Source organism: Haematobia irritans, chromosome 2 (genome assembly GCF_050003625.1).
Source record: "Haematobia irritans isolate KBUSLIRL chromosome 2, ASM5000362v1, whole genome shotgun sequence".
Classification (NCBI taxonomy): Eukaryota; Metazoa; Arthropoda; class Insecta; order Diptera; family Muscidae; genus Haematobia; species Haematobia irritans.
The window spans coordinates 3,676,061-3,698,113 of record NC_134398.1 but is presented as its reverse complement, the minus strand read 5'-3'; the positions used below and the strand labels follow the sequence as shown (position 1 = coordinate 3,698,113).

The 22,053-nt window shown below is 34.9% G+C and overlaps 1 protein-coding gene across 1 annotated transcript in view; it reads left to right on the top strand.

Annotated features, from left to right (window-relative positions):
• nolo (ADAMTS-like no long nerve cord) overlaps nt 1–22,053 on the top strand; it is a 206,984-nt gene that overhangs the window by 122,324 nt on the left and 62,607 nt on the right. The window contains exons 10-13 of the mRNA XM_075293157.1: nt 3,128–3,322; nt 3,567–3,796; nt 12,467–13,635; nt 13,909–13,978. Of these exons, the coding sequence (XP_075149272.1) occupies nt 3,128–3,322; nt 3,567–3,796; nt 12,467–13,635; nt 13,909–13,978 (1,664 nt within the window). The remainder of the gene's footprint in view (nt 1–3,127; nt 3,323–3,566; nt 3,797–12,466; nt 13,636–13,908; nt 13,979–22,053) is intronic.

The following is a 22,053-nucleotide window of genomic DNA, read 5'->3' as shown; positions in this document are numbered from 1 at the left end:
CTTGGTACCGGACCACACTCCTTTGTTTGTCCCTGAAGTAATATATTATATCCCATGTAGTTAACAGTATTCCGCAAATGTAGGCAGACAAAGATTAACGGAGAGATATTTGAGGCACTACTCATACAGAACTGCTAGGACGGCGGGTCTCTGATTGACGCCTTCTGCAACAGAGTATATGGCTACCTTGCCGATGGATGCCCACAAATTCTGTTGAGGGGCAGAACGAAGCCTAACCCGCATTTTCATGAATTTCCGTTAGTGTCCCGTTAGCTAACGAACTTTTAAACTGTGCTATGCACATATCTGTCATCTTTCCTATATATTCCATATTGCAGTAGGAGCTTAACTGCTGAAAATTTTTCAGTTATATTTAACCGGATATTTCGATTTTATTTTCTGTTAACTGGGAGTCTAACGGAGATACATGAAAATGATCGTAAGTCCTATAACTGGATAGGAACTAAAGGCTTAAAATAGAACCCGGAATAATACAAATACACCTGTTCTTCTGATCAAGATCATACCATAATCTGATGAATACTTAGGAGTAACTTTAGGCAGAAAACTTCAGGGCAATGGATGCCCACAAATTCTGTTGAGGGGCAGAACGAAGCCTTAGTCATTACCGGTACCGAGGTGCAATGGTTAGCATGCCCGCCTTGCATACACAGGGTCGTGGACTCAACCCAGTTTCGGTCAAACACCAAAAAGATTTTAGTGGTGGATTATACCACCTAAGTAATGTTCGTGACATTTCTGAGTGTTTCAAAGTGGGTGGAATGCCGTTCGGACTCGGCTATAAAAAGGAGGTCCCTTGGCTTAACATAGAATCGGGTGCATTCAGTGATAAGAGAGAAGTTCGCCACTGTGGTATCACAATGGACTGAATAGTCTAAGTGTAGTCTAAGTCTAAGCCCGAAATACCGGGCTGTCACTACACCTAACCTAACGTAACTAAAGGCCTAAAATAGAATTTCAAGAATTCTGATCAAGATCATACAATAATCTGATAAATACTTAAGAGTAACTTTAGGCAGAAAACTTTCAAGCAATCGAAGAAAGAACTGAGAGAGGGCTCCTTGATGTTCGCCTCTCTTCTAAAGACCAGTAGGATGGAATATGGACCTGAACCTAAAAGTGACTATTTGGTGATCCGAGACCGTATTTATACCAAAAGTCTTGTGGACATTCGTTGAGCAAACGTGCTTTATGACGGCTTTATTGCGCTGAACATGTAATCTGACAGCACTCAGTATTAAAAGAGAAGTTCACCACTGTGATATCATAATGGACTTGTTGGTCTAAGTGGACCTGAACTAACGGACTGCCACCTAACCGAACGAGGTAAAATAACATTGTTTTTTGGATAAGCGGGTCAATGAAAACCACTTCAACAAAAAGGAAACGATACTGGACTGTAGGTCTAGAGAAATACAGATCAATCACATGGTTGCCATAGTGACGAGAAGAATGAATGAATAGAATCGAGAGATACTCGAAACTATGTGAGTCATTAAAGGCTAATAGGAGGTATAATTGCAGGTGCAGGTATAATTGTTGAACGTATACCCGAGGTGACTCTATCCGCTGAGTGTGAGTTCTTTACAAGAGAAGAAAGATGGTTGTATGAGTTGAGGATACCAGACTGTAACAATTGGTAAAAGGACGATGGGCACTGTATGGATAAGTGTTGAGTCAAGACACTAAGATCTTAAAATTTCCAGATCACATCACCATCCTGCAGGCAGAATCCCGAGTGATAATGGAATGAGTCAATTTGCTCATCGCTAGCGTAAGGCTATGGAACGTGAGCAAATTCCCAGGTATAAGGAAAGTGCTGAAATCAAAAAAGGCTTTATTATGGAATCACAAACTGCATTGAAATTCAGAGATATGATCAAGGACTCCTCAGATGGAGGACGGGAATATTCTCTAGTGATCAAACAAAAAAAAAAAAACAAAGTAAAGTAAAGTAGGCACTAGAGAGAAGTTCACCACTGTGGTATGGTACAATGGACTGAATAGTCTAAGTGAGTCTGAAATATCGGGCTGCCACTAAACTAACCTACAGTAGGCATGATAAGACATATAGAATTCATCGGATCAACCGAAGATGATACATGTAGGAAGTGTGAGGATTGTTTGATCTTCGTTCGCTACATATGTCTCTGCACTGCTTTAAAGAGGTGTAGATTTTGTCACATTTGGGAAGGGTGATACAAACTCATTTCCACTTGGAGTCAGGGACTAACGGCAAATGGAAAATATTTCCAAGTAGGAAGAGTTTATGGAGTAATAGAAGGATATTAGGAATCTGTCATTTTATAACACATCTCAGGCAGAATATTGGCTTAGCGTACATACACTCTTACTCTCAATTTTCTTTTCAATCTACCATTGGCTCAGCCAAATGTGTGCTATCATAGATTTAGTTTCATCCTAGTTTTTCAAAGTCTAACCTGATCGCATCATGGAAAAAATGCCAGTCTGAAGTAAACTAGTTTTATTTAATTCCTTGGTCGGAACATTTCCGACATGTAAGCCTTGAACAAAAACAATAGCATGAGCCTTTTCTAATGGTTTTAGGAGTATCACGTTGCATTAATACATAATTTCCAGAAATTGTTGTTTCTCATATTTTTCCCAGGCCTTCCTTGCAGTCCCGTTTAGATTGTTTGTTTCTGGGTACTTTCCACACAATTTACATATGTATGGGTATGCAGATTATCTCCAAACGAGCGGGTACGTGCTGAACGTGAAACGTTTTAGCCATCACATATAATACAAGACCAACAGCCCAGGCAGAAAATAAGAGCCTGAAAAAAAAATTAAATGCCTAACTGGCTGACTGACATCCTTGAGGCCAGCCAGCCAGCCAGTTTGAGTGAAAGCCTGCTGGAGAACAGCAAAAGTACTTGTGTAAGGACGGAATTATGCTCACATCCAATTTTACCCAGAGAACTACATACACTTTCAGTTTTAGTTAATGCCCAAGCATCCTCTCATCCTTTTTCCAAATCATAAGCCCGCAGCTAAATACTTAAATAATATCCTTGTGTGTGTGTGTTTGTTTTCTTCCATTTTGTTGTTTTTTTCTTATTTCTTTTCACATTTTCCATGGAAGTGTTCCGAGTCCTGCGGCCAAGGAATCCAGATGCGTAACGTCGAATGTAAATCAGCCGATGGCGGTCTTAGCTCCAAATGTGATCCTCTGACAAAACCCTCTAGCGTTCAGCAATGTACCACAGGCATTGCATGTGACCCAGCATCAGCCAGTGTGGGAGGCGGTACAATTATTGTGGGCAGCAGTGGTCCTCGGGTAAGTTTAAATCGTTATGGGGCTAAGTGACAACCACAAACAAAAAACGAACGCACCACAAATACTAGGCCACCAAGAATAACAAAGTGGGGAAAATGCGGTTTTCTGTTATTAAGCTTTAATTTTGATAACGGTTTGCTGGTGCTGATGTCACCAGACCCTGGTGGCCAATGGGAATCGCCACCATTGTTTTTCCAAAACATTTTATTGTATTTTGTTTGTTTTGTCTATGCACTGATAATAGGATCCTTTGAATGTGGATGAGGAAGAAGATTTGGTGGACGAAGACGAGGACGATGAAGAAGATGATTCCGATATGGAAGATGAGGGTGATGATGCTTCCTACAATGATCAACCGGTTTATTCCCATCATACAGTGAATCGGCTACATGCAGAGGAAGCGGATGGACCACGAATGATGCGTTTACAATCGGCCAGATATCGGTCAGCGGAATCGAGACCATCAGAGCCAACGTAAGTTTTCATGAAATTATATAGTTGTACAACAATTCTATAAGTATACACTGAAAGAAAATTGTAATCAAATCAAACGCTTTTCATTTCAAATGAATAGAGCGGCTGATATGTAGTGCAACCAACTTACCGTTGCTAAAGTTTCGTTATATTAACGAAATTTATTTATTACTAAAATTGAGCCAATTGAGCAAATTCATTGATATAACGAAATTTTTCGTTATTATAACAAACCAACGAAACTTTTCGTACTATTAACTAGTATTTTTATTTTAATGAAAATGTTTCGCTATATCAATGGAAATATTTCGTTGGCTCAATTTTAATGATTTTTTTTTTGTGTAAGCTGCTTGTCTAACAGCTGATAGATTTATTCCAGTGATAGTTCACTTTATTATTTACCAACTAACAAAAGCATTTAGACGACGTGGACGAAAAGCACGTTAATAACACAAGAAATGATCCGGAAAGTAAAGGCCAGATTTTATAGAAATCCAGACGGTAATACTAGAAAACGTGAACATATCACAAGTACGGATGCAACACATGTTGAAAAATGCACTTAGACTTAAACCATTGAAGTTCCAAAAAGTGCAAAAGTTCACCGATGTACAAATAAAGTTGGCTGGAAAGGGAGAGGAGTAGCTCTTCTTGGGCGATTGGCCACCAGAACTCAAGCGCCCCAATAGTAATGGAATGGGCCGCCGTAACGGCCTCTCCCCGCTCAAATACATCGACAGAGGGATCAAAAGAAATCCCAAAAATTATCAGTAAAATGTCCTCAAGACACTATTGAAGCCAGAGGGATCGAAATAAATCCCAAAAATTATCAGTAAAATGTCCTCAAGACAGTATTGAAGCCAGAGGAATCAAAATAAATCCCAATAATTATCAGTAAAATGTCCTCAAGACAGTATTGAAGCCAGAGGGATCAAAATAAATCCCAATAATTGTCAGTAAAATGTCCTCAAGACAATATTGAAGCCAGAGGGATCAAAATAAATCCCAAAAATTATCAGTAAAATATCCTCAAGACGGGGCTTCAAAGCCCTGGACAGACAAACATTCCGGCTACAGATTATGAACATTCCAACACGACTCATACAGGCACCATTGTAGTCAGCATGCGTCAACCATGAATGGCGTAAAACTGAAGCTATTCATGGTGGCCACCAAAATCTCCAGATATAAATCCGTTGGATTTTTGCGCCTCGGCATTTCATAGAGTAAAGTTGCCTCTAAAAAATATCAAAGTATCGATCATCTCAAATCGGCGCTTTGCCGGAAATAAGTCAAAATATCGCAAAGCCATTTTTCCGCAGCATGGAAAGCCACTTCCCCTTAAAGAACATTCTTTATATCAAAAAAGAATTTCATTTGTCCAAAATTTCGTTTCGAAAAAAAAGTATTTTTTCTTTTGGGTGCAGTTTATTGGCTATCCCGCACACATTGTTATCCACGAAAATATTTTCTACCACAACATAGGTCCCTCCCATTGTTATTAAGGGGTCAATTAGCTTTCCTCCTTTTTTCTGTTGTGTTTCTGTCATCTAAACCAATTATTATATGCCACAAAAAGAAATTACCAAATTATCCATTCATACCAGAAAAACCTCCCTTTCATTGACCCTACCCCCGGGGGAAGTCAATATAGATTACCAGGGAATACAAAGTTTAACAAATAAATTGATATCATTCGAATCGAACCAAAGAGGGAGACATAGGCATAAAAACAAGGTAAAGTCGAATTTAATGTTCAGTGACAAATTAAATGTCACCTTGGCCAAGACTATAAAACGACTTAATGACATTCGTTTGTCTGCAACCCTCTTCCCACCCGCTGATTTTTTATATGATAATGACCACCGATGGCCAACAACTAACTAACTGTCTGTGAAGCAGCTGTATTTCCAAAATTATATTTTTTTTCATACACTTCCAACTCCAATGTCTTCATAAAGTCTTAATGAGATTGACAAGATGAATACTAAAACTCGAATGAGTTTTGGTTGGGGGAGGGGAGTACTTAATAAGTGTTGTTAATGGATTCTTCTGTGGGTAATTTAAATGTCAGATTCTGGTTTCTGATTGACTTTTCTCATTTCTAGAGATGTGTGAGTCATTCACAAAAATATATTTTATTCGTATATAATTCAAATATTACATACTTTAATATCAGGTATAACACTTCGAAATTCTCGGCCTGACACATAGCTAGCTCTACTTAAATTAAATCTATATAATTAACTGTTAGTCCTAACCTCCAAAAGATACGTGCATATATCTCACATACCTCGGATCAGCATTTTGTGTGAATCAATCTCAGTTTGTGCAATCGTCTCGAAATTCGAAGACATTTTTTTCAATATAACAAACCATTCATTTAAGATCTGAGATCATGGAATAATTTCTGGAGACTAAATTCGAAGAATACGATGTGTTTATACCCTGCGACACACTGTGGAACAGGGTATTATAAGTTAGTGCATATGTTTGCAACACCCAGAAGGAGACGAGATAGACAAATGGTGTCTTTGGCAATAATGTTCAGGGTGGGTCCCTGAGTCGATCTAGCCATGTCCGTTTGTCCGTCCGTCCATCCGTCTGTCTGCGAACACATTTTTGTGATCAAAGTCTAGGTCGCAGTTTAAGTCCAATCGCCTTCAAATTTGGCACAAGTTCCTGTTTTGAGTCAGAATAGAACCCTATTGATTTTGGAAGAAATCGGTTCAGATTTAGATATAGCTCCCATATATATCGTTCGCCCTATTTACACTCATATGACCACAGTGGCCAATCATTTACTCCGATTTAATTGAAGTTTTGCACAGGGAGTGCAATTAGCATTGTAGCTATACGTGCCAAATTTGGTTGAAATCGGTTCAGATTTAGATATAGCTCCCATATATAGCTTTCGCCCGATTTACATTCATATGACCACAGAGGCCAATTTTAGGGTAAAACTCTGGCTTCTGGGGCCATATAAGTCCATATCGGGCGAAATATATAGATGGGAGCTATATCTAAATCTGAACCGATTTCTTCCAAAATCAACAGGGTTCTATTCTGAGCCAAAACACATACTTGTGCTAAATTTGAAGTCGATTGGACTAAAACTGCGATCTAGACTTTGATTACAAAAATGTGTTCACGGACAGACGGACATGGTTATATCGACTTAGGAGTGTAGACAGGAGATTTTTTATATAGACTTAGATTTATTTACAGCTCTCAAATATCATAAGGTATTTCAAAGTAATTTATATTTATCATCCATAACAAATAATTGTATATTTAATATAATATATGATAATAAAATTAAAATAAAAATTAGGTCATTCTATTGTTATAGTTATAATTGTTTTCGACCCTGAAATGCAAATTTTAAATACAAATAAAATTAACCACACATATGAAAACCTAGCCTTTACAGAATTATTTGGAAAATTGTGGTCCTTGGATAAGCTGATAATGAAATCCATTTAATTGCCAAACTGGGCAAAATAGTCAGTCGATTGCAGTTGTTATCAATTGTTCTTTACACTATTACGTGAATTTACAGATAGGTCTCTATTAATTGAGAATTAAACTATAGCGGAATAACTATAGTTTTTAGTTTGCTTTATATCCAAACCACATACGTGTGCGGTCGATTAAATTAAAAAATAGCAATATGAGAAGACATGAAGGATTGACCAGCTAATCAGAAAAATTTATTAAATTAGTTTATTAAAGAAGAAAAAACCAAATTAAAAATATCAAAAAATAGGTTAAAAAATATTTAACGTATTTTTTAAATAAAATATCTCCTATCTCACAATTCAAATAAATATCCAAGGTATTAGCTACTGAAATATTAAAAATAATGTCAGAATTCAAAATTAGGTATTCAAACAGTTTTTTATTTGTTTTAAGAAATCACCAATTTTACTGTACATTTGTAACTTGCTCTCATTTTTTTTTTGTATCAAATGACTTACAACTTAAACAGAGGCTGCTCTGTGCATTTAAAAATGTGTGTCTAATTAATTTATTATAAATTAAGTTTTGAAACAATATCTAACAAAATTAAACATTTCAAAAATATTGCTAAACGAAATTAAATTGCATTGGGTTTCAAGTTTTATTATACAGGGGGATATTATTTTAAAGGGGGGTAAACTAAACTGCTTAATAAATGAGGTTATCAGCTCTACATTTTCATGCATAAAGGAGACAAATTGGAAAAAGTTCGGTAAATTCAGTAGGATCGATAAATAGATTTAAGGCTGCAGAGAGGAATTTTTCACATATCAAAAGTGTGGACGAAATATGAACAAATATCATAAAAGCTCTTGGGAAAATCCATTTTACAGAAAAAATTCACGTAAAATTTTCCAATTAAAGTCTTAATTAAGTTAAAAAAAATATATTCAATTAAAAATTTAATTGATACAACGATTTTTTAATTTAAACGAAAATCAATCACAACAAGTATATACGGATATATGAACTTTTGTGCGGTATGAACTTTGTATAGAGCCAGAATTGGAATATGGGGTCGCTTTAAATGGGAGCTATTATGAACACGAGTCTACCAAAAATTTGAGATTTTTTACTGTTTGGTAGATTGTTAGAATTCTTGGTGTTTTGGAAGATTTTGCAAAATATTCCTCTGCAGCTAAGAGAGGTAAATTTTCTATAGAAATAACGTTTTGACAAAATTTTCTGTAGAACTAACATTCTGCCAAATTTTCTATAGAAATCAATTTTTGACAAAATTTTCTATAGAAATTATATTTTGACAAAATTTTCTATAGAAATAAAATATTGACAAAATTTTCTACGGCAATAAAATTTTTATAGATTATTTTTGGCTCGAGTGGCAATCGTGATTTTTCTGTAATTGGGGATCGGTTTACCTTGGGGCTATATAACTATAGATCGATACAGACCAATTTTGCCATTGTTATTATCGGCCATACACTAGCGCAATGTACTAAATTTCAACCGGATCGGTTGAATTTTGCTCCTTAAAGTGGCTCCGGAGGCCAAATCTGGGGATGGGTTTATATGGAGGCTATATATAATTATGAACCGATATGGACCAAATCTGTCATGGTTGTTAAAGATCATATACTTACACCACGTACCAAATTTCAACCGGATCGGATGAATTTTCCTCCTTCAAGAGGCTTGGAGGTCAAATCTGGGGATCGGTTTATATGGGGGCTATATATAATTATGGATCGATGTGGACCAATTTTTGCTTAGTTATTGGAGACCATATACTTACACCACGTACCAAATTTCAACCGGATCGGATGAATTTTCCTCCTTCAAGAGGCTTCGGAGGTCAAATCTGGGGATCGGTTTATATGAGGGCTATATATAATTATGGACCGATATGGACCAATTTTCGCATGGTTGTTAGAGACCATATATTTACACCATGTACCAAATTTCAGCCGGATCGGATGAAATTTGCTTCTCTTTGAGGCTCCGCAAGCTAAATCTGGGTATCGATTTATATGGTGGCTATATGTAATTATGAACCGATGTGGACCAATTTTGTCATGGTTGTTAGAGACCATATATCAATACCATGTACCAAAGTTCAGCCAGATCTGATGAAATATGCTTCTCTTAGAGGCTCCGCAAGCCAATTCTGGGGGTCCGTTTATATGGGGGATATACGTAAAAGTGATCCGATATGGCCCATTTGCAATACCGTCCGACCTACATCAATAACAACTACTTGAGCCAAGTGTCAAGTTGATAGCTTGTTTCGTTCGGAAGTTAGCGTGATTTCAACAGACGGACGGACGGACATGCCCAGAACGACTTAGAATTTCACCACGACCCAGAATATATATACTTTATGGGGTCTTAGAGCAATATTTCGATGTGTTACAAACAGAATGACAAAGTTAATATACCCCCATCCTATGGTGGAGGGTATACAAATTAATAGTATCAATTAATATTTTAATTGGATTAATTTTTTAATTAACTTTCAATTATTTTTTAAATTGACTTTGAATTAACTTTTTAATTGATACTATCATTTCTGTGATTGAAGATTAATCAATTTCAATGGATCAATTAATGTCGTAATTGAAGATAAAAAATTATTTGTTTGTGTGTACTTACCCAAATTATGCTGGGAAAACAATTTCTAGCTATGGCACTTTTGAATCGATCTTCACCAAATTCAGGACAGAGCAAGAACTGGGTAAATATTTTAGATAGAAAAGAGCTTAACAAAAGTATTTGTACCATACCACAAACAATAGAAGGTTTCGGTTAGAATACATCAGACTTCCCTGGTAGGTATCACGATACTCACGCTGTAGTTTATTTCTTGCAAACTATATTTTTGGCTTATATTTCGCCCATGCTTACAATTTACCTCTGGGAAGTACTTTCCTCATAAAATATGCCCTTAAGAAAGATAACAAAATTCCCAATTAAAAATAATTACTTACTAATTTTCAACTAAGTTACCTGTAATATTATTTTGCGATGAGAATTTTTGTTGGGGTTTTTCATGAAATTGACGAAAACTCCTTCTGTTAAATTTCATTTCACTTTAGTGTGTTGGCTTATTCATCATTCCAAGGCCATATCGTTTATTTCATTTGTGGTTTCTTCAACCACAAAGGTGTATTTGTGGCTGCTCTAATTATGCAAAATACCATCAGCAATCATCCTTTGGGATTTGATGTCAATTGTAATCAACTTTTGCGGGGCCAATAGAAAGTGAAAGTGTTAATTACACCTTTAGTTAATTAATGACAATCGAAAATATCGATAATTGTCAAATGAAAACTAAAATCAAATTTGAGTAAATTGAAATTCAAAGAATCAATCTGCAATTAATGGAAAAATATAATTTTTTATTTCCCAGAATAATATATTTGTCTCAGTTCTACACCCTCAAAAAATCGTTTTTTTAACATATACTCCCACGCATATTCTGCTTCTGTTTGTACTGTGCAAACTTATTATATCTCACGCTATCTTTTTTAAGGACCCAAAGAATTAATTCCTTCAATTCCCTTACTTAATTAATAATAATCGAAAATATCGGTAATTGTCAAATGAAAACTACAAATAAATTTGAGTAAATTGAAATTCAAAGAATTAATCACATGCAGTATCTTAAATTTATAGAAAAAAATAAATTTTTTATTTTATAGAATAATATCTTTCAGTCCTATTTGTTTCAGTCCCATATGTAATAATTATTTTTTTGTTACATATTCTAATATTAAACAAGTTTTTTTAATTACAAAGAAAAACCAACCATCCCCTCTATAGGTCATATAATCGATTTTGATTAACTTATTATTCCTGCACAAAATTCATTATTTCCCATCATAGAATTTAGCGTATAACTACACCCACACCCTTGGTTTCGTTTATTTTCTCTTGCTAACCATACTAGAATTTATGGCTTTAGCAAACTTGTGTAATGTCCTTGAAGTCAACCATATACCCACACACACACCCATTCAATTCTTGGTCCAACAAAAGCTTATTTCAAATAGTTTTACTCTTTTCGGCTCCTTTGTCAGTTTTCTTGTCTTAAGGCAACTTTGGTTTGTTCTAGATTTCATGAATTTCAAATTGTCCTCTTACCGCCTTGGATTTCTCTATGCAATAGAGGAAAACGAATAAACTTTTCTCGATAGTTATGGGGCCAAATTTCACCCCTCTCCCACTCGCCAACAAGTCAATAGTCTTCTAACATTGTCGTCAAATATTTTTCTAAGGAGATACTTTAGTCAAATGGTATTGGAAAATGATTTTCTCCCAACACACAATAGCTCCGATGGCCTTCAATTGTATTTGCTTGAAACCATGGAAAAAAATGGCAAAATCGATTTTGGGTAGGAGATTTGGCAGCTAAGTGGATTTTCTCTTTTCCTAAAGTAGGACTAAGTAAAGTTTCATGTGTCTCTCAATAATTTTCCATAATATTTTTATAGTATTTTTGGTTCAATTCGATTCTTGTGGTATTTCTTTTCAAATGTTATGATGATGGGATAAAATCGGGTGGCAGGGGTTTTTGAATTGATATATTTTTGTTTTATTAGTACTCGAAATCAAATGCTAACGTACCCCTTCACCATCACTTGGAATCTTTACGAACACAACACGGGCCACCACAAAAATCACTGAAAGAAGTTCCCGTTTTCATGGATTTGTGCCAAGCGGCGAATGGTAAATGCTGCCATGGAGACGCGTCTATATGGCGTCTTCTTGAGATAAGGCCGTTTATTTGTTGCCAACAAAATTGTTTGCAGGCTCCCAAAGTTACAAAGCATTTCAGCAAATAAATTTTGTAGTGTTTTCTGAATGTTTGCCAAAAGCCATCGCCATTATCTAGGGCGGGTATGGGGGGTAAAAACGTAACAAGGATGTTAAATGTCATGAAATCGAATTATTTATATCCTCCATATGGATCGTAGTCAACAGGTGTTTTGCATGAAAAATTTAAAATATCGAAAATACACTCAAAAAAAGATTACTCGTATCCAAGGATTTTTTCCTTTCTTGGTATTAATTTGCGAACTAAAGTCCCGGCTTTTATTTTAGGTTCTACAATACTGAGATTGGGATACAAATCCCATAATAATCAAAAATTAATAGCAAAAAAACTTTCTTTCCCTTAACATCTCCTAGGTATATCAAGGATACCGAATGGTCACCCTGCAGCGTTACTTGTGGAGAGGGTATACGAAGACGAACCTACAAATGTAGAATCTTTATGGAATTCTCACGTACCTTGGTAATAATAAATGACACCATGTGTGAGGGTGTTAAACCCCATGATGAAGTTGAACGATGTGTAGAAGAGCCCTGTATGTTACCCTCTCACGGCTATGACGATCAATATCCCCGAGACTCAATTAAGGTGGGAGTATCGGAACCTGGAAAAACCTACGTGTGGCGAGAACAGGGTTACACGTCCTGTAGTGCCAGTTGCTTGGGTGGCGTTGAGGAGCTCATCATCAATTGTGTAAGAGAGGATAATGGTCGTGTGGTCTCACCATTTTTATGCTCGCCCGAAACTAAGCCGGAAGCTCGTGTTAGAACCTGTAATGATCGTCCTTGTCCACCCAGATGGAATTATTCCGACTATACACCTTGCTCCAAGTCATGTGGCATAGGCATTAAGACAAGAGAAGTCCAGTGTATACATGAGGTAACACGAGGAGGTGAAAATACAATGGTGGTACCCAATAGCATGTGTCCCCAACCACCGCCGGCTGATCGTCAATATTGTAATGTTCTCGATTGTCCAGTTCGTTGGGAGGTGGGCGAATGGTCCAAATGCTCTCACACCTGTGGTTATGGATTCAAAGAACGTAAAGTGGAGTGTAAACAGATTATGGCTCAAGAGCATAAAATCGAAAGGCCCGAATCTATGTGTCCCAGTGCCAAACCACCAGATAAGAAACCATGCAATATTAAACCTTGCCCCCCTGAAGATCCTAAGCCCATAATACAAAGTAGCAATACTACCCATATACAACATGATCCCAAGAAATCGAAAATTACTCTAAAAGTGGGAGGAGCTGGTGTGGTATTCTTTGGGACACAAGTGAAAATTAAGTGTCCCGTTAAACGTTATAATCGTACCAAAATCAAATGGAACAAAGATCATAAGCCTTTGGCGAAATCGCGCAAATTCAAAGTTTCCAAGAAGGGAGCTCTACGTATACTGGATATAACTTTTAGAGATGCCGGAGTATACTCGTGTCATGCTGGTCTAAGTAGTGCTGAAATAATGATAGATGTAAAGGCTAAACCTGGTCAAAGGAAAGAGGATTTGGAGAGGCATGAATCAGGTAAGTGATGGAGAGAGAGCGAGAGAAATCAGAAATAACATATTTGAAGATCAATTTACACTAACTATTGCTTAACTATATTGTAAAAAATTTTAAAATATTATGTTCGGTAACAAAAAAAAATTTTTTTTGAGCTAATCGTTTATATTTTTCAATGACAGTATTAAATTGTCGCTTTCAAATGAGTTAACGATGTCTATATATTTTTTGTTTTTTTTTTTAATTCCGCATGGGGATGGAAAATTATATAATTTTTTTTATCTTATTTTCCAGAACGCCTGGTACGAGAAAAAAGTGGTACAGAACCTTTGACAGCAGCCGACATGACTGCAGCTGATAATAGGTAAGCAAACGAAATTTTGCTTTTTGAAACAACGATAGTCGAATAAAATACCAAATTCAATGTAGGGAGATCATTTTACCCACACTCTGCGTATGGTAAATTCCAATCTTCTTCCCAGCTCGCAAATATGTGCCACACAGTTTTGGGCACCATTTTCAAAATTGTCATATGGTAAAAATACTCAGGAATATCGTGAGAATGCCCGTGATTTTAACTATTATGGAAAAGAATTTCGTGGATTTGTTCGAGATTGAATTCATAGACGACCATATTTTGCGTATTCTTTCACTTTTCCGTGTAAAAAATTGGTGGATCTAATTAGATATGATCAGATCTCAAAATTGGCCCCTTTGGATCTAACCAGATATGATGAGATATAATTAGATGTAACTAGATATAATCCCATATATGACACTATTTAGCATCAGATCTATCTACATACTCGTATAGTGCTATAGAAAATTATATCTAAGGCATCAGATCTAGGCCAATATTGAGATCTGTTCAGATCTAATTCTTAAACAATTAGATATAATCATATCTTACCCATTTTTACTCGATTTTTTAAAATTCGATTAAAAGCAAAAAAAAAAACAAGTATATACGGCCGTAAGTTCGGCCAGGCCGAATCTTAAATATGTACCCTCCACCATGGATTGCGTAGAAACTTCTACGAAAGACTGTCATCCACAATCGAATTAAAGATGGTATGTTAAAACTTCTTAACATCGTTTTTTACATTGTGAGTTAGTCAAAAGGTATACAAGGTAAGTCTACAAATAATTGCGAATCGATATGGACTTTTGCACGGTACGTAGAGAGCCAGAATTGAAATATGGGGGTCGCTTATATGTGGGCTATATACAATTATGACCTTGATATAGACCAATTTTTGTGTGGTTGGGGATCTATTTATCTGAGGGCTATATATAACTATAGACCGATATGGACCTAGTTAGGTATGGTTGTTAAGGACCATATACTAGCACAATGTTCCTAATTTCAACTGACTCGGATGAAATTTGCTCCTCCAAGTGGCTCCAAAACCAAATCTCGGGATCGGTTTATATGGGGGCTATATATAATTATGGACCGATGTGGACCAATTTTTGCATGATTGTTAGAGCCCATATACTAACAACATGTACCAAATTTCAGCCGGATCGGATTAAATTTGCTTCTCTTAGAGGCTCCGCAAGCCAAATCTGGAGATCGGTTTATATGAGGGCTATATATAATTATGGACCGATTTCGACCAATTTTTGCATGGGTATTTGAGGCCATATACTAACATCACATACCAAATTTCAACCGAATCGGTTGAATTTTGCTCTTCCACGAGGCTCCGGAGATCAAATCTGGGGATCGGTTTATATGGGGGCTATATATAATTATTGACCGATGTGGACCAATTTTTGCATGGTTGTTAGAGACCACATACCAACACCATGTACCAAATTTCAACCGGATCGGATGACTTTTGCTCCTCTAAGAGGCTCCGGAAGTCAAATCTGGGGATCGGTTTATATGGGGGCTATATATAATTATGGACTGATATGAACCAATTCCTGCATGGTTGTTAAAGACCATATACTAAAACCATGTACCAAATTTCAGCGGGATCGGATGAAATTTGCTTCTCTTAGAGGCTCCGAAAGCCACATCGGGGGATCGGTTTATATGGGGGCTATATATAATTATGGACTGATGTGGACCAATTTTCGCTTGGTTGTTAGAGACCATATACTAACACCATGTACCAAATTTCAGCCGGATCGGATGAAATTTGATTCTTTTAGAGGCCTCGCAAGCCAAATTTGGGGGTCCGTTTATATGGGGGCTATACGTAAAAGTGGACCGATATGGCCCATTTGCAATACCATCCGACCTACATCAATAACAACTAATTGTGCCAAGTTTCAAGTCGATAGCTTGTTTCGTTCGGAAGTTAGCGTGATTTCAACAGACGGACGGACATGCTCAGATCGACTCAGGATTTCACCACGACCCAGAATATATATACTTTATGGGGTCTTAGAGCAATATTTCGATATATTACAAACGGAATGACAAAGTTAATATGGTGGAGGGTATAAAAAGTTATTCAAAAAATAGATTGGATTCCTAATCTGTGATCGAATTTTACATAGGCTTGTCATAGGACGACAGTACTCCGTTTTTGGATCCATTGCATAGCTTTAGAAGTTGTACCTTGGAAGTTCATTTTAATGAAGAAATTTAAAAAAATTAAATTTCTTCACCAATTTCACTTTTTATTTTTATTAATATTTGTTAGTACACTTTTATTTTCTTATTGTCTAATTTTTAGAATTTGAAAAACTTTTTCTCTTCCATCAGGTGTTGAACCTGGGCCTATTGAAGTTATTTCTTAGAAAATGTGCCACACAATATTATTATAAGATCTTGTTGTATGTGAAACTCTAAAATCCAATAAATAAATAAATAAATTAAAATGTTCACCCCCCGCGGGGATTTGATCATGTGTCAGTTCACTTTTTCACATCCAAGGAAGTTCTTTTTTTCGAAGATTTTGGAAATTACGAGAATTTTCAATTTTTTGTTGAATATTAACATATTAATAAAAATTAAAAAAAAATGTTTTTTAGTCTTTTAAATTTCTTAATTCAAATGAACTTCCAATGCACAACTTCTAAAGCAATGCAGAGGATCCAAAAATGGAGTACTTCTGTCCAATGACAAGCTCATGTAAAATTCATTGAAAAGGATCCAAGTTTGCACTACCTCGGGATCACAGATTCGGTATCCAAATTACTGTTTTGGAAGCTCTTTTTTGCTGGCTTTCTGTTCTTTTTTGCGATACCCAGCAAAAAAAATGGAAATTCTTCTAAAGGCACAACTTTAAAAGAACTTCCAGAAATGTTCTCCCAAAGATGTTCTTTATTTTAACTGCACAGTAAGTTCATTCAGCCAAATTTTTATAGCTCGCTTTTTTCCATATTTTTAATTGGGAAATTAAATTTTTTCTAATTTCAAATAGGTTAAATGTAGATTAAGAATTATTAAAATGGTACAAATTATTTAAATCTTGCCGATTAAATTGCTAAATCCATTCCAGAAAAATTATGATTTTTTTAACATTTGATGTAAAACGTTCCAAAGAAGCATTGGAATGCATTAAAAATCATAAAAGATTTTAAAAATTATTTTTTATTTGTAAAAATATCTCAAAATTTCTTAATTCTCATCCAAAACATTGAATTTGAATAACACCTTAAGAAGTGATGCAAATTTAGTGCAACGGCTATTGAAATGGTGGACATCCGTCCTATGACAAGCCGATGTTAAATTCATCGCTTCTGCGCCAATTGAGAACCACTTCCGGGTTCAAAAAGAACATTTTCACTAATTTTTTGCTACGCTTTTTTTGCTGGGTATTTAATCGACCAAAATTTAAATTTTGTCTTAAACGGTCAAATGGAGCATTTTTTAAAACTGATCCAAAATAACTTCATAGGAAGTGGAAATTAATTAATGGGGGTTACCCAGATGATCTTAAAAGGAAATGTTTGCGAAATAACTTCCATTTTTTTTGCTGGGTAGTTCTATAATATTTCCTCTCCGCTTCTCACTCTTTTTCTCTCAGGTTAATATTTGTAAATATTTTATATTCCTAGACTAAATTTCCAAATAAAATTATTTTTACATACCACAGATTTCATACATACATATATTCTAACATATGCAACTATGAGTTTCATATATTTTATATTTCTTTTTATGAATTTTAAATGTTGCATTCAAAAATGCAGTCCTAATTCTTATGTGAAATACAAAACTTCATCTGCATATAAATGTACTTTAAGCCTTGTATATTGTTTGCTTTAACATAGTTATATATAAACTTTAGATTCTTTTAAATCCTTCTTTATGTACGACACAAATATAAGGGGGACATTCTCGAAAATAGATGTCCGCAAAAAAATACCTAAAGCTAAATACAAAACAAAAAATTTACTATGCAAAAATATAAATATGCATATCTCTTCAACTCCCTCGTTAAATTTGAACACAACCACCACTTAGAGTTTTTCCAATGTGTGTGTGTGTATGAGGGGGCATGGAGGTCTGCAACAATGCATGCTCCACAAAAACAAACAATAACCACTTAAAGTTTAAATTAGAAACTAACAATTGTTAAAAATAAACTTTTTTTTAGAAAAAGAGTTCGTTTGGGTTAAATTTAGATTTGTGTAAATGTTACAATAGCACTCATTTGCTCCCACTCTCTCTGTTCTTCTTTCAAAGCAAACATCTGACAAGTGTTTATCTATGGGGGCTAGCCATTGTAGAATTCTTTTCGAAATGTCTTTACCTTAGTATTTAAAAATTTTATGTAAATAATAAAATACACCTGCACATTTGTAGTAGGGAGATATAATTTTTAAATATTATATTATATTCTATTTTTTTTATTTATTTTATTTTAAACTAAATTTAAATACAATTTAATTATATATTTTATATATTTTATTTTTTTATTTTTATTTATTAGTTTTAACTTAATTTGATTGAGAGGACAACGTAGATTTAACATCTCCATAATATATTTAACCCTGCGCCACACTGTGGAACAGGGTGTTATAAGTTAGTGCATATGTTTGCAACATCCAGAAGGAGACGAGTTAGACACATGATGTCTTTGGCAAAAATGCTCAGGGTGGGCTCCTGAGTCGATATAGCCATGACCGTCTGTCCGTGAACACATTTTTGTAATCAAAGTCTAGGTCGCAGTTTTAGTCGACTTCAAATTTGACACAAGTATGTGTTTTGGCTCAGAATAGAACCCTATTGATTTTGGAAGAAATCGGTTCAGATTTAGATATAGCTCCCATACATATATTTCGCCCAATATGGACTTATATGGCTCCAGAAGCCAGAGTTTTACCCTAATTTGCTTAAAATTTTGCACAAGAAGAACAATTAGTACTATAGTCAAGTGTGCCAAATTTTATTGAAATCGGTTCAGATTTAGATATAGCTCCCATATATATCTTTCGCCCGATATGGACTAATACGGTCCCAGAAGCCAGAGTTTTACCCCAATTTGGTTAGAAGTGTAGTCAAGTGTGCCAAATTTTATTGAAATCGGTTCAGATTTAGATATAGCTCCTATATATATCGTTCGCCCGATTTACACTCATATAACCACAGTGGCCAATCTTTTACTCCGATGTAATTGAAATTTTGCACAGGGAGTATAATTAGCATTGTAGCTATGCGTGCTAAATTTGGTTGAAATCGGTTCAGATTTAGATATAGCTCCCATATATAGCTTTTGCCCGATTTACACTCATATGACCACAGAGGCCAAATTTTTGCTCCGATTTAGTTGAAATTTTGCACAGGGAGTAGAATTAGCATTGTAGCTATGCGTGCCAAATTTGGTTGAAATCGGTTCAGATTTAGATATATCTCCCATATATAGCTTTCGCCCGATTTACACTCATATGACCACAGAGGCCAATTTTTAACTCCGATTTAGTTGAAACTTAGCACAGGGAGTAGAATTAGCATTGTAGCTATGCGTGCCAAATTTGGTTGAAATCGGTTCAGATTTAGATATAGCTCCCATATATATATTTTTCTGATTTCGACAAAAATGGTCTAAATACCAACATTTTCCCTGTTAAATCGCCACTGATTAGTCGAAAAGTCGTAAAAATTACTCTAATTTTCCAAAACTTCTAATACATACACGCTCACAAAAAATCGCTTCTGTAACATATAACATATTATGCTTCAATAATATACATTTTTGGGTATTGTCCAAACATTTATATGTTTGATCTCTTCCAATATATAATATGTTTGAAAGCATATTGGTCTAAACAATATATGTTTGGGTAGTCTAAGTTCCAAACATTTTGTATTTTTGCATCCAAATTCAATAATGTTGTCTTCCAAAAAACAATATCTTATTATGTGAACATATAATATGTTTGGAAGCATTTTGCACCCGAAAATATTATATGCTTAAAAAAAATTCTCCCAAACAATATTGTGCTCAAAATTTTATTTATTTATTTATATATTTACAATCATAATGAATTATGAAAATAAACAGGTAATATAGGTGCTAACAACATAGGTTTTCGACCTGAATGCTCAAAATTTTGTTTCTGCCCAATTGTATATTCCCCCACATCTTTCTCACTTCCACGAGATTTTTTAGTTCTTAGCACCCTTTTCTGTAATCCAAACATTGTAGAAGAAATGATCCAATTGTATGATTTTTTATTTTAATTTTACCTTTTGCCGGACGGGGATTCGAACAGCGGACCACACAGTTTGTAAGGATCAAAGAAGTAGCTGATCAATTGCCCAAGGAAAAATAAAATGTTAATTTTGTAATAACAAGCAACAACCACCAACTTAATTCAATATCGCTCCCTGTTAAATAGCGCCCCAAGCTACTAAACACATATATGTTTATAGGCTATTTCTAAATTAATATATGTTTGCATCCAAGCATATTATATTTACAAACATTTTATGTCCCAAACGTAATATGTTCTAACATATTAACATATATGTCCCAAACATGTTATGCTAGTTTATGAACATTATATGCTGGCACTCAAAAATATTGTGTTTAAAAATTTGTGTTCCAAACATATAATGTTTATAGCCAAACATATGAAAAACAGTCTTTTTCATCCGTGTATATATCGAGCGATAAATTATAAATAAACTTTTGTGAAGTTTCCTTAAAATTGCTTCAGATTTATATCTTTCCCATATTTGTTTTACTAACATTGTGTTCCACCCTAGTGCATTAGCCGACTTACATTTTGAGTCTATAGATTTTGTAGAAGTCTATCAAATTCTGTCCAGATCGAGTGATATTTAAATGTACGTATTTGGGAAAAACCTTTATATATTGCACCCAACACATTTGACGGATGTGATATGGTATCGAAAATTTAGATCTACAAAGTGGTGCAGGGTATAATATAGACGGCCCCGCCCGACTTTAGACTTTCCTTACTTGTTTTTATATATTTTAGTTGTATTGTTTACAAGTCTCCAAGTTTAAAAAACTCGAACAACATCTGAAACGATTCGGTGAAGGCATTAGCGTAGCTAGGCAATTTTCCTAGGGGGGGCTATAGCCCGCCTAGCTAAAAATTTATTGACTGAACTTATAGGTTCAATTATTGTTTTATTTTATAAAAAAGAATACAAAAATAGACATCAAAATAATATATAATAAAGCAACTAAAAGTAGTTCCACACTTTTCCCAGCAAAAAAATTGGGATTTGTTTTAAAGGCACAACTTTAAAAGCACTTCCAAAAATGTCCTCACAAAGAAGTTAGTTATATTAACTACACAGGAAGTTTTTTACTTCAGTTTTTTCATATTTTAATGCGTAATTTTTGTTTTCTTTTTTCAAATAGTTTAAAAAAAGAGTAAGAATAAATAAAGTGGTAAAAATTATTCAAATTTTGCCACAAAAATGCTAAATCCATTATAGAAAAATCGATAATTTTTGAAAATATTCAAACAAGCGTTAGAATGCATTAAAAATCATAAAAAAATATAAAAATTATTATAAATTAATGTTTCTTGAAGCTCGAGGTCTTTATAAATATTTATAGAATTCTAACAAAAGGTCGACCAAAAATCAAATAAAAACGAATAAATAAAAATTATTTATTTGGGAAAATATCACACAATTTTTTAATTCACATTCAAAACTCTGAATTCGGATCACACCGTAAGAAGTGATGCAAATTTATTGCAACGGCTGTTGAAACGGTGGACATTCGTTCTGTGACGAGTTCCTATTACATTCATCGCTTCTCCACCAATTTTGCACCACTTCCGGACCCAAAACGAACATTTTCACTTCTCTTTTGACGACGCTTTTTTGCAGAATTATTAAGATATTAATTTATGAAAGAATAGTTTTAATACCAATTACTATTTTTTAATTAGGATGACTAAACCAGACTAAACAATATAATAAAGGAGCTTTACAGCCTGTTTCCGTATGTCGAATGAGCTCTGTGGATCGACTAAAATGGAAAC